The 14,123-nt window shown below is 43.7% G+C and overlaps 1 protein-coding gene across 3 annotated transcripts; it reads left to right on the forward strand.

Annotated features, from left to right (window-relative positions):
- The first annotated feature begins 1,208 nt into the window (after positions 1 to 1,208).
- ppp1r9ala (protein phosphatase 1 regulatory subunit 9A-like A) lies at positions 1,209 to 14,121 on the forward strand. 3 transcript variants are annotated; one of them, XM_061287690.1, is made up of 20 exons: positions 1,209 to 1,370; positions 2,097 to 3,889; positions 6,559 to 6,691; positions 7,001 to 7,121; positions 7,371 to 7,475; positions 7,559 to 7,709; positions 8,229 to 8,390; positions 8,493 to 8,546; positions 8,662 to 8,891; positions 8,975 to 9,071; positions 9,155 to 9,239; positions 9,314 to 9,465; positions 9,673 to 9,994; positions 10,064 to 10,121; positions 10,206 to 10,277; positions 10,624 to 10,819; positions 11,757 to 11,873; positions 12,475 to 12,663; positions 12,802 to 12,970; positions 13,088 to 14,121. In XM_061287690.1, the coding sequence occupies exons 2-19, from the start codon at positions 2,228 to 2,230 to the stop codon at positions 12,958 to 12,960; spliced, it is 4,065 nt and encodes a 1,354-aa protein (XP_061143674.1). In that variant the 5' UTR covers positions 1,209 to 1,370; positions 2,097 to 2,227; the 3' UTR covers positions 12,961 to 12,970; positions 13,088 to 14,121. The 3 variants fall into 3 exon arrangements, with proteins under 3 accessions (XP_061143674.1, XP_061143673.1, XP_061143675.1); XM_061287689.1 differs by having other exon boundaries at positions 12,802 to 14,121; XM_061287691.1 differs by lacking the exon at positions 11,757 to 11,873 and having other exon boundaries at positions 12,802 to 14,121.
- The last annotated feature ends 2 nt before the right edge of the window (positions 14,122 to 14,123 follow it).

Here is a 14,123-nt window from a genome sequence, read left to right on the forward strand (position 1 = left end):
CCGATTTGAGAAAAGCTTATCTAAATTCCAAAGGAAATGTTGTTTAGAGCAGTGATAATTGACCCTGCTCAGATATTTTCCTCTCATTCCAGAGAGCTTGACTCCTCGTGGTTACGAAATGTTTGAATCTACATTCAAATGGCACAGAAGTCACAGTAGTCCAAAATGACAACACACAAATATTGGACACATGAGCGGTGTTCAATAAATCTCAGCCTATCAGCTCTGCTTGTCTCAAATGGAATGAGGTGTGATAAAACCAACGGAAATGCCTCAAAATTGCGCCTTTTCCAGAGACAACTGGCTGACTAGTCAACACAACATTGGTGTGATGGAAGAGTGTAAAAAGCAAGTCGTGCTTATCTTTCCGAGCAAACTCAACATAACGTGATGAGGGGACCACAATTCATGCACTTTGCAATTAAATATGCCAATTGGATTAGAGCTTGGGGGAGTGAAAAAGTGGATATGCCCCACAAAAAAAAGTCTGCGAAATAGATCACCATCTGCTTATGCCACTTTTAGCACAAAAGTCCATTATGCATGATGTTACATAAGTCTCTGACAATTTGCTAGCATTGGCTAACAGTTCACATAAAAATAAATATTTAATCCAATGTACAACATGATCTTTTTTTAGTTCTCAAGCTGCGAGGGACTCTTGAGTACACTCACTCGGAAAGAAGATCTACATTTGAGGAAACAAAATGTATTCTTGAAATTACTTACATTTCATAAATTGCAATCTGATCATCTGAAATCACAAAAAAACAGTGTTCAAAATCACACAAGAAATTAAATGCTTTAATGTTTTTGTATTTCAAAAGAGGTTAACATTCTTTGGTGAGAGTGTTTCTTTGCATTTCATAATGCAAGATGGCCTCGCATCTTTTGCACCAATAACCTCAACCAAAGGTTTGCAGGGAAACTATTTTGGGCGCAAGTTCTCGAAATCAATCAATCAGTACTTTTCCCTTCTCTGGAATATGGCCATTACTTAAAAGAGCCAAAATGTCCTTGTTGTACAGAAAAGCCATTTCCCACGCTTTGTGTTGCAAGTCGTCGTGTTTCCGTGGAGAAAGGAGAGCTGGAAGGTGGGCATAGTAGAGTAGTATAGCGGCTTCTGTCCTGGAATGCGCGCGCGCTCCCGAGGCACTCCACTCCCCACCCCGCCTCCGTCACCATCGCCACCGCCATGCACGCGCGTCCGCCCGCCCGCCGGCAGGTCTACTGGGAGTTCGAGGAGGCAGGACAATTTCGGCCGGGGAATGATGGCGCTGAGCTGGGCGAAGAAGTCGCAACTTTGACTCGGTTAAACGGCGAAATCGTGGGCGATCTTTCGGCGCCTCACGCCATGATCCGAGTCGGAGGTGAGATTTGTTTCGGTTTGTTTGTCTTTCTGCGCGATCGCGTTTGTATTTTTTGGTGAATTTTCCTGATCGAAACTACACATACGACCAAGTGAATTGTTGAATGGATACATAGACGCTGCTTTTATGTGCCCGGAAACTTTTATACGTTTCTCGAGCTTACATTTTCTATCACAATCTACTCGAGGTTGAGTAATAAAGTGATTGCTTTCGGGTAGTTTTCATTGTTATGACTAGTGAATAAAAATTGATTTACACTAAGCTAACCAAAGTGACGAAAGGCTTTGTACCCGCTAGCCCAAAAATGCACCGAAAGTTAACGTTTGAACAATGTTACCCAATTGCTACAAAACCCTTTCGAACTCGTAAAAGCACGTCTCGCAAATTGTATTGAAGCATTTTGCGCCTCGTCGGCCGGTCCGATCAGATGTTATTTCTGCTCTTTTTTAATGATTCACTCACGGGATGATAAGTGTGCATCGATGTGCTCTTGCAACAATAAAAAATCTCAAATCTTACAATATTTAATATCTCCAATTAAAATGGTTATAGTCATAAACATGATCAGAACAAAATAGTAAGCAAAAAATGTCATAACATAAAAACAAAAGGACAAAAAAAGTCACATTGCAAATGAACAATGAAGTAATTTGTGTGTAATTGTGTGAAAAGGTAAATTCCAAATACATAGTATTAAAGAAGCTAACTTTATATTTTGCCTCTCAGATGCCCTCGCTGTGTGCGTTTAGTCGTAAAAAGCGGACCCATGGCACTGCCTGTGCTGAGGTGAAGAGGGATTAATTCATCGCCAAGAATCTTTTGAATTTAAAGTCAGCAGTAAAGAAAAACACGCCAACATGATTCAAGCAGAAAGTAAAGGAAGTGAGAGGACCCTGAGGAGCGCCTCCCCCCACAGAAATGCATACAAGTCTGACTTCCACGCTATCAAATGCTCCTTTGATGGCTCCAAATCAGAAGGTGCTGCAAAGTCGTATGCAAATGGGTCCAGCGACGCCCGCGAGGACTCCCGGGGACGGCCTTTCGGTACCAGGGTTAACAAGATCAAGAACATTTTCCTACAGATGGACGGCCAGCAGCAAGAGGAGCAGCCGCCGCAAGACGTGAAAGCAACTTTAAAGTCTGATGCTGCCCAGGTGACTCCACCAAAGCCACAAATTCCACCCAGCTCACACAGAGTTAGCTTCAACAACTTGACAAGCCCAGAATCCCTCAATTTAGATAAAACTCCCAAAGGGGATGATGTGGAGATTGACAAAGTGGCTTTGGCAGAAAAGTTTTCCGTGACCAGGAAGATATTCGAGAGGGGCATCGCCGAGCAGCCCGCTGTGGACAAGCATTCGCCAAACAGATTAGTCAACCGTCTATCTCTCGGAAGTGCATCTGATGAGGGCAAAACTGCACGGAGGGCATCGGGATCTTCAGAGACTTTCAAATTGGAGCAAACATCTCCAACGGGCGTTAAATGTCGACCGGATGTTGAGAATGAAAAAAAGAACATGCCCAGAGTGTCAAAACGGTTGGAGAATTTTATGGCTGGAAATGACTCAGAGGATAACAACAAAGCTGCTCCCAAAGGAGGGACGATGACTGCTAAATTAGACAGTATGACTGAACACTCAATCCAGACTTCTCCAACAAGGGGCATCTTACACAAAGCCACTTCTGTTCAGGAAGCCGTGAATGTTGATGCTGCTAAAAAATCAAAAGCAACATGTGTCACAAACAAAACGTCAAGTAAATCCACACTCCCAGTTAGTAACACGGCTTACAAATCAATTTCCACCACAACTGACGGAATTCCCAAACCAGAACCGACAAGCCCGCTTGGTCATAGCTACAAGCGACACTCCGGGGATGGATTGGGTCAGACATCTGTTGTCGGGGATAAAAGCAAACCCCCAAGTGACGTGAGGCAGCAAACGTCTGCCTTTGAAAACACCTACGCAACCAAATCTATTGAAAAGGCCAAAAGTAACAACAGTGTGGTGAAAAGTCCAACCAAGGAAAAGACCTCGACAATTGCCTCCAAAGGGGTCGCCGTGGTCCGGGCAGAGCTTGTCGTGGTTCAGAATGAATCGTCTGGCAGCGAGGACAATGAAGATGAGGATGTTGAAGACGACGTGTTTGTTTCGCAAAAAAACAAAAGGCCATCAGAAGATGAGACTAATAAATGTCAACCGGGAAAACTGAAGACTAAAGACTCTGTCTTGGATGGTAACATCCAAGGGTTTAAAGATGAACATGATGAGAGAGAACTCGAGGAACAGGGTGACAAGACCGTCGTAAATGGAGCCCCGGTTTATGGTATCGAGAATGCGGCCTTTGTGGATGACAAGGATGTAGACCAGGTCCTACTGGACGATGAGGAGCAGGAAGAAGAAGACCAGGAGGAGGAGATGTACACAGAGTATGATGACTATTATGAGGCCCCGGGATTGTCAGACGAAGAGACACCTCCACCTAAGAGGAAAATCCAGTTTTCCGCCGATCCCATTCTGGTAAGAAAACATATTGATGCACTAGTTGCTGATGGCCACATGCCACACCGAGTCACGCAACATGCAAACTCGCTTACAACATTGATCATTTAATGACACCCACGTCACTTACCATGCCAACCAAGCCCCGCCTTTTAACACTCAAAAGTCTCGAACACAACAGTAGAACTTGAGGATGCCGAAACAAAGTGGACAAAAGCTATTTTTTCCGACTTCTATATTTGTGCATGTCAGAGTCCGAAGCATTTTAAGTACATTTCTGTTTTAATGTGTCAAAAGTCATTTTCCATCGGCTGTAATCTATTTTGGTACTGTTAGTCTTCCCATCCTAATCTTATCAGCAATTTTGATAAAACAAGGGAAAAAATAATAATTGTAGTGCAATCCAACACGGCTGTGAATATTTTGTTTACTCAGGCTCTAAAATGTTCTGTTATCTCCGGGTGCGGATCCTCTACTTTCTCAGTCATCCTGGCAGGGGGTTCTGGGAGAGGGGACCAGGGCACACAAACAAAGGTTTTTCAAGCGGCGACAGAGAATGTTTTTTTTTTGTTTTTAGATGACAACCATTTGAGCTCAAATTTGAATCCTGTTGTTGAGCTAGTCACATTCAACATGACATTGTTTACCTGGCCGTTACCTCAGGCTCAGTTGGCAAGTTGGCAAAGGAAAAAGTGAGTAAATAAGCCAAAGCTTGTGCAAGCAGTCACACTGACTGGCAGAAAGAAATTGCGTTATGGTCGTGTCACAAAGCAGGATTAGATCCCGGCGTAACCCAAGTCCGGTGAAAGAAAGGATTATTGTGTGAACCAGCAGTTGCTAGTGTTATTTGTCACTTGGCTCTTTTTAAGACTGTCCCTATCTTCTGTACAATGCACACATTAAAATGTTATTAGGAAATGAAATTGGATTGGTGGTTTCCAGAGAAGAACATGTTTGTTTGTGTGCAGCTTTGACAAACTTAAGTTACTGAATGATTAACACAGCCAGGCGTGTTATCTTGGGAACAAAGACTGACGACGAGGTTGACCCGGATTTTATGTGTTACGTTGCCCATGTAGAGTATTGTTGGGAATAAGGAAGCGGTTATTTCTAAAAGTGTCTTAGGTATTGGTTGCATCTTTAGTGTTGCTGTTGTGATCAGACTATTCAGAGCATATTTACATTTCACATTTTCAGCCAATGAGACAAAAGCAGCATGTGTGGGCCATTTATAAGCAAACCAGTTGAGCCTGCTCAAGTTTACATGTCTTTTGAAAATGACAATCTATTACGGCGCTTTGGCTGGTCTTTTTCGGCGCCAACTTTTTCTTGCTCGAGGTCCTGCGTAAATAGTTTTGTCAGTCTGTTAGCCAAGAGTATATAGCTTCAATTATGCTGTGATCTGCTGCCACGCCTGTCTTATAGCGTGAGCTCTTACAGCATACTGTACTTTGTACTTTGATAAGCTGCGTTTTGTAGGTCTGCTTATGTTACCAGATTCTCCACCCTGTGGTCAGCCCGCCTATTTCCCTCATTGGCTTTCCTGCTAACTCATTTCCCACAGCGGTATTCTGTTGTGGGGAGGGCGCCGAGGCAAAGATGGTAACGCTTATAATTTCAGGGTACATCTGCATTTGAGCTGGGGATAAATTACCACGGTTGTTTCTCAGTGTGTAGTTTTAGAAGAAATGCAGAGTTAACAAAAGTCTGATGACCCCTGTGTGAACTTTATTTGGGGTGTCAAAGAAATGCGTGAAAAAAAAAGATGTTTTTCTGCTAACCTGCTGCTTGTCTTTTCCTCTTGTAAAGGAGGATCGCGGTTGATTAGGTTACAGCAACGGCAGAACATTGTTGAAATAAAAAGCCTGGGAGTCCATAGCAACAGTCAAGGCATTGAGTCAGGGGGGGAATGTCAGGGGGAGATAGTGGAAGCTGAATCCACAATTTCTGCCTGAGCAGTTTGTTTGACCTAATAACACTATTTCCAATGCTGCAAGTCACAATTTTATAAAATATCTAGTTTAGGGGTTCTTTCATTTGGCCAAAATAGGAGATTCGGTTTCATGCTTAAAGGTGCAAAAGACCGTACGACTACATTGCTTTGAGCTATAAGACGAAAACTGGTTGAGGCCGATTATTCAAGTCTTGGCAAGCCACCATAGACGGAGGATGTCAACCTTTAGCCAGACATTTTTACGTGATTATGTCAGGTTGCAATGCTACTCATTTTCCAAATTAGCAATTAGTCACCCTTATTTTGTTAAACTAGGTAGGTAAAATTAGGTCGAAAAGCTAGCAAAAACAACTTTGCCATCATCTGCTCATCAGTGAGTCGACTTTCAGAAATCCTCCATCAACACATCTGATTGCTGTAATACTGAAGCTGGCGTTGAGTACTTGCCCATTTGGATGGAGACTGTGGAATATTTTTTTTTCTCTCTCTCTTCTGGACTACTCACATTTTCTTTGAAACAGTGCTAACACTTGTCTTGGAGAATTGATCCCACCAACTATATCCGCTTTTTTAGCCAGCCCCAGCTGTGGCCTACTTTCTTCTCCCTGCTTATGTGCCGCTATACTGCGCAATGTTTGGGTGTGTAGACTTATAGTTCAAACCATAAAACAGCTTGAAATGTTGCCATCTCATTAAAATTTGTGTCATCTGTAGCTAATGGATGTCTTCGCAGGTCTTCAGTACCTTCTCTAACGAGGAGTATGATCGACGTAATGATGACGTGGACCCCGTTTCTGCATCTGCTGAATATGAGCTGGAGAAAAGAGTGGAGAAGATGGACGTATTCCCGGTGGAAATTGAGAAAGGTGATCTTGATGACACTCGAGCGGATTCCCCAAGTTGAGTCATAAGCAATGAAGCCATTTCAGAAGTTGTTTTTAACTCCAAGCTGTGTGGAAAGTGGAAACTTTTTAAAAAAAAAAGTTTTATGGGCGTCTCCAGTTTGACATTTCAGATGGAATGTCTGTTGCCCGATTCATCAAATTCCATATTCCAAACATAGCAGAGTATGAATGTTTCCCATCGCGTTGAGCCATTTAAAATGAAGCCGATTTGCATGCAACTTTCCAACTTTTGATATATATTTTTTGGGGGGGTGATTTGTGTGCGTCTAGGGGACAATGGCCTCGGCATCAGCATCATTGGAATGGGAGTGGGAGCTGACCAGGGACTGGAGAAACTTGGCATTTTTGTCAAAACCATAACAGAGCACGGAGCAGCTGAAAAAGATGGCCGGTGGGTCCAAATGTTCACATTGTCTCCCCAGCCTCACGCTTAAGTGACCTCACAGCTCCTTCCCATTACTTCAAGACGAGGCCTCGAGACCCATAACCACTTCTATTTTTAACCTCCTAAGGAAGCTAACAAAAATAATCTCACTTCCTGTCTTTCCTGGGCCTTTTCATACCGTGCATGTTGTTAATTGTTTTAAGATGGCTCACCTCGCTTGTGCTGTGCAAACATGGCTGTCTTCTCTCTGTGTAGCATTGAGGTAAATGACCAGATAGTGGAGGTGGATGGCGTCAGTTTGGTGGGTGTCACCCAACTCTTTGCAGCAACTGTTCTCAAGAACACCAAAGGCACCGTGAGGTTAGCCCGAAGGCCTTCAAGACTAATATTTCAAATCTGATGATTTTTAGAAAACGTCATCTTTGCTATGTTCCCTCAAATAGTTTTCTGATTGGTCGGGAAAAGCCGGGGACACAGAGCGAGGTAGCCCGCCTCATCAGCGAGACGCTGGAACAGGAGAGGAACCAGCATCACCAAGAGCAGAGGCAGCATCACCACCACCTGGATGATCCCTATGAACACTCCACAGAGGAGGTCAGAGTCCAGAGCGAGCCCAATCGAGTCACTTTAAAGCCCACTGAGGAAAAGAGCAGCCCCGTGCCAGTAAGCCCACCGGGGCTACTTTTCAAGGTGTTCTCCGACCAGAGTTGTGGAATGTTTGCTTTCTGTAGATCAGGCGACCACAGGAATCCACCATTTTGGTTATTTGTACTGAATACGGCAGAATGTTAAATAGGATTCAGGCTTGACTTGTAGCAAGGAAAATATGTGTGTATAGTATGAATGTGTGGTCGCAGAGATGACGTGTTTGATGTTGCAGACTCGACCGTCACGCTAATGTGTGGTCGCAGAGATGACGTGTTTGATGTTGCAGACCGTCACGCTAAGCCTTCTGTGTGCCTGCCTGCCGATGTTTGGATATCTTTCCAGAATTTACTTCCGGACTGTGCCGCCGGGAGGGTTGTTGACACATGCGGAGCATGTTCCCGGGGCCTGTAGGGCGTGTTATTGTTTGCCGTGTGTGTGATGCCATGCGTGATCTCATTTTTTCAGGAGGAGCGCTTTGAGGATGACGACGATGCAGTGAATGAGAGGATTCTTGGCTCCAATTTTTCTCCGGGGCGGAAAGTCGAGGTGTTTGAGTTGCCCGACTCGGAGGCTCTGTTTATGCCAACTAATATGGACAGCTCTCAGATGGCCTTCAAATTTAAAGAGGTACAAACGCCCCCACGCAGCGCTGCTGTTATTATTGTCCCAAATGGAAATCAAAGTTCCCGTTTTAATTATCTTGCAAAATGTCATTCTCTGTTCCCATAGCTGCAACTCAAACACAGCGTTGCATCAGCAGAAATTAATCAACTGAAGGAAAAGGTATGACCGCAGTCAACTCGGGTCAAGGTTATAAAAGAGTAAAAAAGTGCTTTTATTTTCTTCATAGTGCTGTAAGCTAAAACTTGTACATAACGCATTACTTTTGTCTACACAGCTTCGGGAATCCGAGGAGGACAGATCACTGTGGGAAGCCAGAAAATCTGCACTGGAGCAAAAGTTTGAAGATAGCAATGAAAAAATCCTCAAATTGGAGAGTTATTGGCTGGAAACCCAGGCTCTGTGCAAGACAATAAATGAACAGTTAGCAGAAACCCAAGCCCAGTATGAGACCTTGGACAAGAAATACAACAAGGCAAAGAAGCTTCTAAAAGACTACCAGCAAAAGTGAGTTCAGATGAAGAGTGAAATCACAATCAATTGGAATGTGGAATTATATTGTTAAACTCTCTTCATTGCATGTTCTTCAGAGAGATTGACTTTGTGAAGAAAGAGGAAGAGCTGAAGAAGACTATAGATGAAAACGAAAGGATGTACAAAGAACAGCTGGAGAGCTTGCGGAATAGGGTAAAAAAAATTTTTTTTTACAACGTATTTATACGGTATGACAAACAAAAGTGAGATTTTTACTCTGTGGTGTGTGTCTCCAGATAGCTGTCCTGGAATCTGGTGTGGATCTACAGAACATGGCAGAAAATCACCTTTGCTCCCAAAAGTCAGTGGACTCACTTGCAGGTACAAACACTAACCATTATATTTAGAATCGAGTAATTTAGAGGAAGAAAGGTATTACATTTATTATTCTGTAGAGGAAGACTGGAAGGAGCTTGTGCCTGAGACGGAGCTGTTGGACACCAGTGCACACAAAGCAAAAGGCCTGTTGGGCCAGAAGGCCAAACGGCAGCGTCCCTCTCGCAACAAACTGAAGGAGACTCTCGCGCTGTCCCCGACCCACTCACAGGTCAGCCGGGAAAACTCTCATGAATACAATGCGGTCACTACAAGCTTAGCACAGATCAAAGTACATCTTAGAAGCAGTTCAAATTGGTAGATCACCGGTAACGTTTTTCATACAGCGCGACTTGTGTTTTGTCAGTCAGTCGATACAGAAACTTTAATTGCGTCTTCCTTGCATTGTCCTAATACATAATCAACATTGTCCCGACAGGAAACTGAGGAGGAGGATGAGCGGGAGGAACGGGAACCTCAGAGAAGGAGCTCCTTCCAGGAGAGCCTGTCCCTCCCAGTACCAGTCTTCTATCCCGAGAACGAACAAAAAGACCATGCGGCCGAAACAATAGAGGAGCCGGCGGGCAAGACGGAGCTCTCCAAAAGCCCGTCTTTATCGCCGTCACAGGGTGGCAGTATTGAAAGCGGCGGAGGCCAGTCTTTGCTAGCTCTCAATGACTCCTCAATCGCAGCATCCCCTTCGGGATTGACGCACAATGTCAAAAAGAAGGAATCCAAAGTCAAGGAAAAAGTGATCAAAGGTATGACCTCTCTAGTATAACAGCATTTTTCTCCAGGGAATAGATTATTTTTTATTTTTTTTTCCCCAGATGAAATAATTGAACCCACATCAGCTACAAAACCTAAAAGACGCTTTCCCGACTTTGGGTATGTTTAAACAACTCTCATAATTTATGTTACACCATTGTTGCACTTCCTAATCCAACGTTGAATCGCTCAATACCACACCAGGGGCCTGCGCAAGTCGGGCGGCAAAGGAAGAAAACACGACAAGGAGGCCATGAGAATGTCTTTGGACAGCAGGTACCCCTTTCTTACACTTTATCACGTTTAACACAAGTGACATTTTGTTGTGCTTCACCCAGGCCAAATTACTTCTTGGAATGCCAAGTGTAAATAGTAATTCTGTGACAACTGGTCCTATCTTTGGGGTCCATTTTACTCTTCACGCAGTACAGAATGTAAATATTTAGCTCAGAGGTCAACACATTCAAGTAATCCTATAAGTCACAGAAGTGAGCGCCATCTTGTGGACACAAGCACTAACACGCAGAACCATGTTTTTATCCATCAGTTTGTCATATCACAAACAGGAAGTGGCCACTGCGACTATTTTTACATTTTCTTTTTTTTCCCGCCTTTTGTTTAGGGGGTCCGCAGAATTACTGGAAGACTCTGGCGGTAACCTGTCCCCAGCTGAATCCATGACCTCCATCCCAACCTGTATGCCCTTCTCTTGGTTTGGAGACAAAGAGAAGGAGCGAGACAGGGAGCCGTCTTCCTCAAGCAGCAGCCTGCCCTACGCCGAGAGCAACAGTGAGCCAAGCCAGGATCGCAAGAACAAGGTATTAAGGATTTTCCCGTGAAGCGGTCAATGCAGGACTATTTTCTCACATAATGAATTTCTACTTAACAAAAACATCAGCAAAGCCCAGAACTTGATCCACTTGATTTCACCGCACCGTCGTCGCCGAAAGGGCAAGACGAGTACGCACTTCCAAACATCTGCTCTGAGCGACCTTGTATCCAAATACACGACATTATGCAAAAGCCACAAAAAGTGGATCCACATGTTGGCTACCACGGAGAGCTAAGCAGCAAAGAATTTGGTGACTTTTCACTCATGTGCAAACGGTAACACATCAAACGCGTTCGAGTCAAGTTACTGGCTTTTTTTTCTCTCTGTGTCTCTCTTTTGCGCTGACTCCTACACACACACACACACACACACACACCATGCTTTGACAAGTGTTTTGGGCCACGTCTTCATGAAAGCCAAGATCTGTTAAAGCGAGACATGGCTGCTACAACTTTGGTAGCCGAGCGTGCCAGTCCATGTCTCACTCAACCGAGCCTGTTTTTCTTCAAACAGACAAATCTCTCCTGGTCGTCTTTGTTCAGTCGCTCGTTAGATTTGGTACAGTAAGCCCCCTTTTTTTGTCCTCTCTAATTAGAGCGCTACTAACATTTTGGCGCTGGCTTTCCTTTACCTCCACAAATGTAGCATTTCCTTGCTAGTTATGTGTGGTAGTGTTATAGCAAACTTTAAATTTCAACATGTTTGTAGTAGAGACAGTTTGAGGACGAAATAGTTGATAGTCATAGTTTAGACGTCAACGTAGCGTTGCTGGCGGTTCGGTGTCTCGAACTTAACGGTCAGTTCCCGTAGCTGAAAAATGCTTTCGATTCACTGTCCTTTTCCGCCTGTAGCTTTGAGCCGTTGTAAGAACTGTTGATGTGTTGTGTTGTAAATGCGTTCCTTGTTTCCGCTTGTCCCACCAGAGTTTGTCAGTCATAGATGATTGTAACCCCGCCAGTCCCAGTTCAGACCTCTCTGGGTTAGTCGCTGAACCCAATCTGTCTGGGCGCTCACACACTTTAATCTTCTCTTCCAGCGAGGTGAGTGCTCTCCTTGTTGCGCAGTCACAAAAGCTGTGTGGGACGCCTTGGCGAGCCTGAAAGGGGACACTCTCAAGCATGCTCTTTTAGGCCCCTCCCCCACACAGCTGTGATTAAACCCTGAATAGAGAGGAAATAGAAGAGAGCTGCGTGTGTGCGTGCGTGTGTCTTAAAGTCGTTTGGTTTGGTTAATGCAAGCAGCAACTTAGCTTTTGTAGCGTGCCATAAACTAGCACAGCACGTTCTGTTCTTTACAACATTGGATGGACCGCAGAATAATATGACTGCTTAGTGGTGTTGAAGCATCTCTTTGTTCTGATGTCCCCCCCCCCCCCCCCAACGCGGCATTTTAGGATGATCTCCCTGGAGTAGGTCGTCTAGCATGGAGCGTTGTACATAGCATGTAGACATCTTAGTAGCATGTGTGGTTGTTTTTGTTTGTTGCACTCTTTTACCATCTCAACAACAATGTTTTTGCACATCATGCATGACACTTGCACTCCTCAAGGACTTCCACTACAAAAGTGTTTGAAACTCAATCCATAAGAAAGCCAAGAGTTTGTATTTTAATTTTACCAAATAGCTCGATGTGTTTATGTAGAGTCTAGATGATGAGCCAGTGGCCACGGGAAAAGAATACCAGTGGCAGAACCGTCCCATCTGTGACTGGACCAATCAACAGGTGTGTCACTGGTTAATGGGCATGAACATGGACCAGTACACGGTGGATTTCACTGCCAAGGGAGTCGACGGGCAGCAGCTTCTGCAGCTGGACAGTGACAAGTTAAAGGTAGAAATTCCTCAACTCAAATTTTGTAGTGGATAAGCGGCTGTTTGTGGATATAAGTCGAGACTGCCCTCTTGTGGCCGTTTGTGGTCCCTGCACCCCAAAAGAAACTGACCACTATTCCTTCAAAATGTCCTTCAGGTGCTGGGTGTGTCCAGTCAGAGCGACCGATCCACCATCAAGAAAAAGCTGAAGGAAATGCGCAAGGCCCAGGAGAAGCTGGAGAAGCAACGGGAGAAACGAGAGAAGGAGAACCGCCGTAGCGGACGGCTGCCGATCAATACCGACTCTGTCTGCTGAACTGATCCAGGTAGCTCCCAAAAAGACATTGGCAATGTTTCATGTTGTCGTCTCACACCGTTAAGTGCCCACGCTGAGCAGACAAAGGCGCCACTTGTGATTTGTTTTTTTTTTTTTCATATTTCAGTGGCTGATCTTCCTGCAGAAACACTCAAAATCATTTGTTTTTTGTTTGTTTTGGAAACCTTATTGTGTGTGTGGTCTGAAGGCCTACATTTTTTTTTACCACTATAAAGTTACGAGTGATAATTACAAAGTATGTTTTCAGATATGATATTCACGTTTTTTTATGGAGAATGTGCACCATTATGAAAACATGATATTTTTGCTAGTATGTATAACATTGATGTTTTATGTACAACACTTTTGTATTGTACAGTGAAGTCAAAAGCACTATTTTGTCTTTTAAGCTTCCATGAATTACAAAGGTTTCAATGTATAGAAACAAAATACCTTTTATACATGTGCCAATATCTGCATTACTTTTTCATTGAAATATAGTTTCACAGTATCTCTTTTCTACTAAGTAGAACAGTTAGGCCAGAAAAACAAATCAAGCAAGAATCATGCGATCTCTGCTTGTTCTGTCCCTCGATGTGTAAATGTTGAGTCGGACTCATGATGGTCCATGGAAAAAAAATAGGAAAAATAAGTGCGATCAGGGTCCGCTGGACGGTAAATATGTGCCTCTGATAAGGACTTTAGGAATAATGACTGTTCACAGCCAAGCCCAGGCACTCTTCTTAATTCATTTCTACACAAAACAGCAAGAAAGCCTTTGCTGTATTTTTTACAATCAAAATAAGGCATCAGTGTGTTTAATCAGTAGGGATGCATATCGTTAGGATTTTATCAACAGATGCCGGAAGCTCGATAAAGAAACTACCGTGAGTGGTATCGTTTGTATCGAATCTTTAGGGTGCTACGGTACCAAAAAGTACCGGTCCACGGTATGCATCCATAATAATCAGTAAAGATGTTTTTAAACATTATTGTTAAGTGTTTTGGCTCAACTGAACAAGAGCAACAATTGTAAATTACCAATGGCCCATGTAGTGAAAACGCTGCTGCTTGTATTTGACTACATTCTACCGCGAGTGCACATTTTCCTGTCATCAATAATTGATCATTTCTGATCAAATAAAACCATCTTCAAAATTGTC

The sequence above is a fragment of the Syngnathus typhle genome, linkage group LG9 (assembly GCF_033458585.1).
Source record: "Syngnathus typhle isolate RoL2023-S1 ecotype Sweden linkage group LG9, RoL_Styp_1.0, whole genome shotgun sequence".
NCBI lineage: Eukaryota > Metazoa > Chordata > Actinopteri > Syngnathiformes > Syngnathidae > Syngnathus > Syngnathus typhle.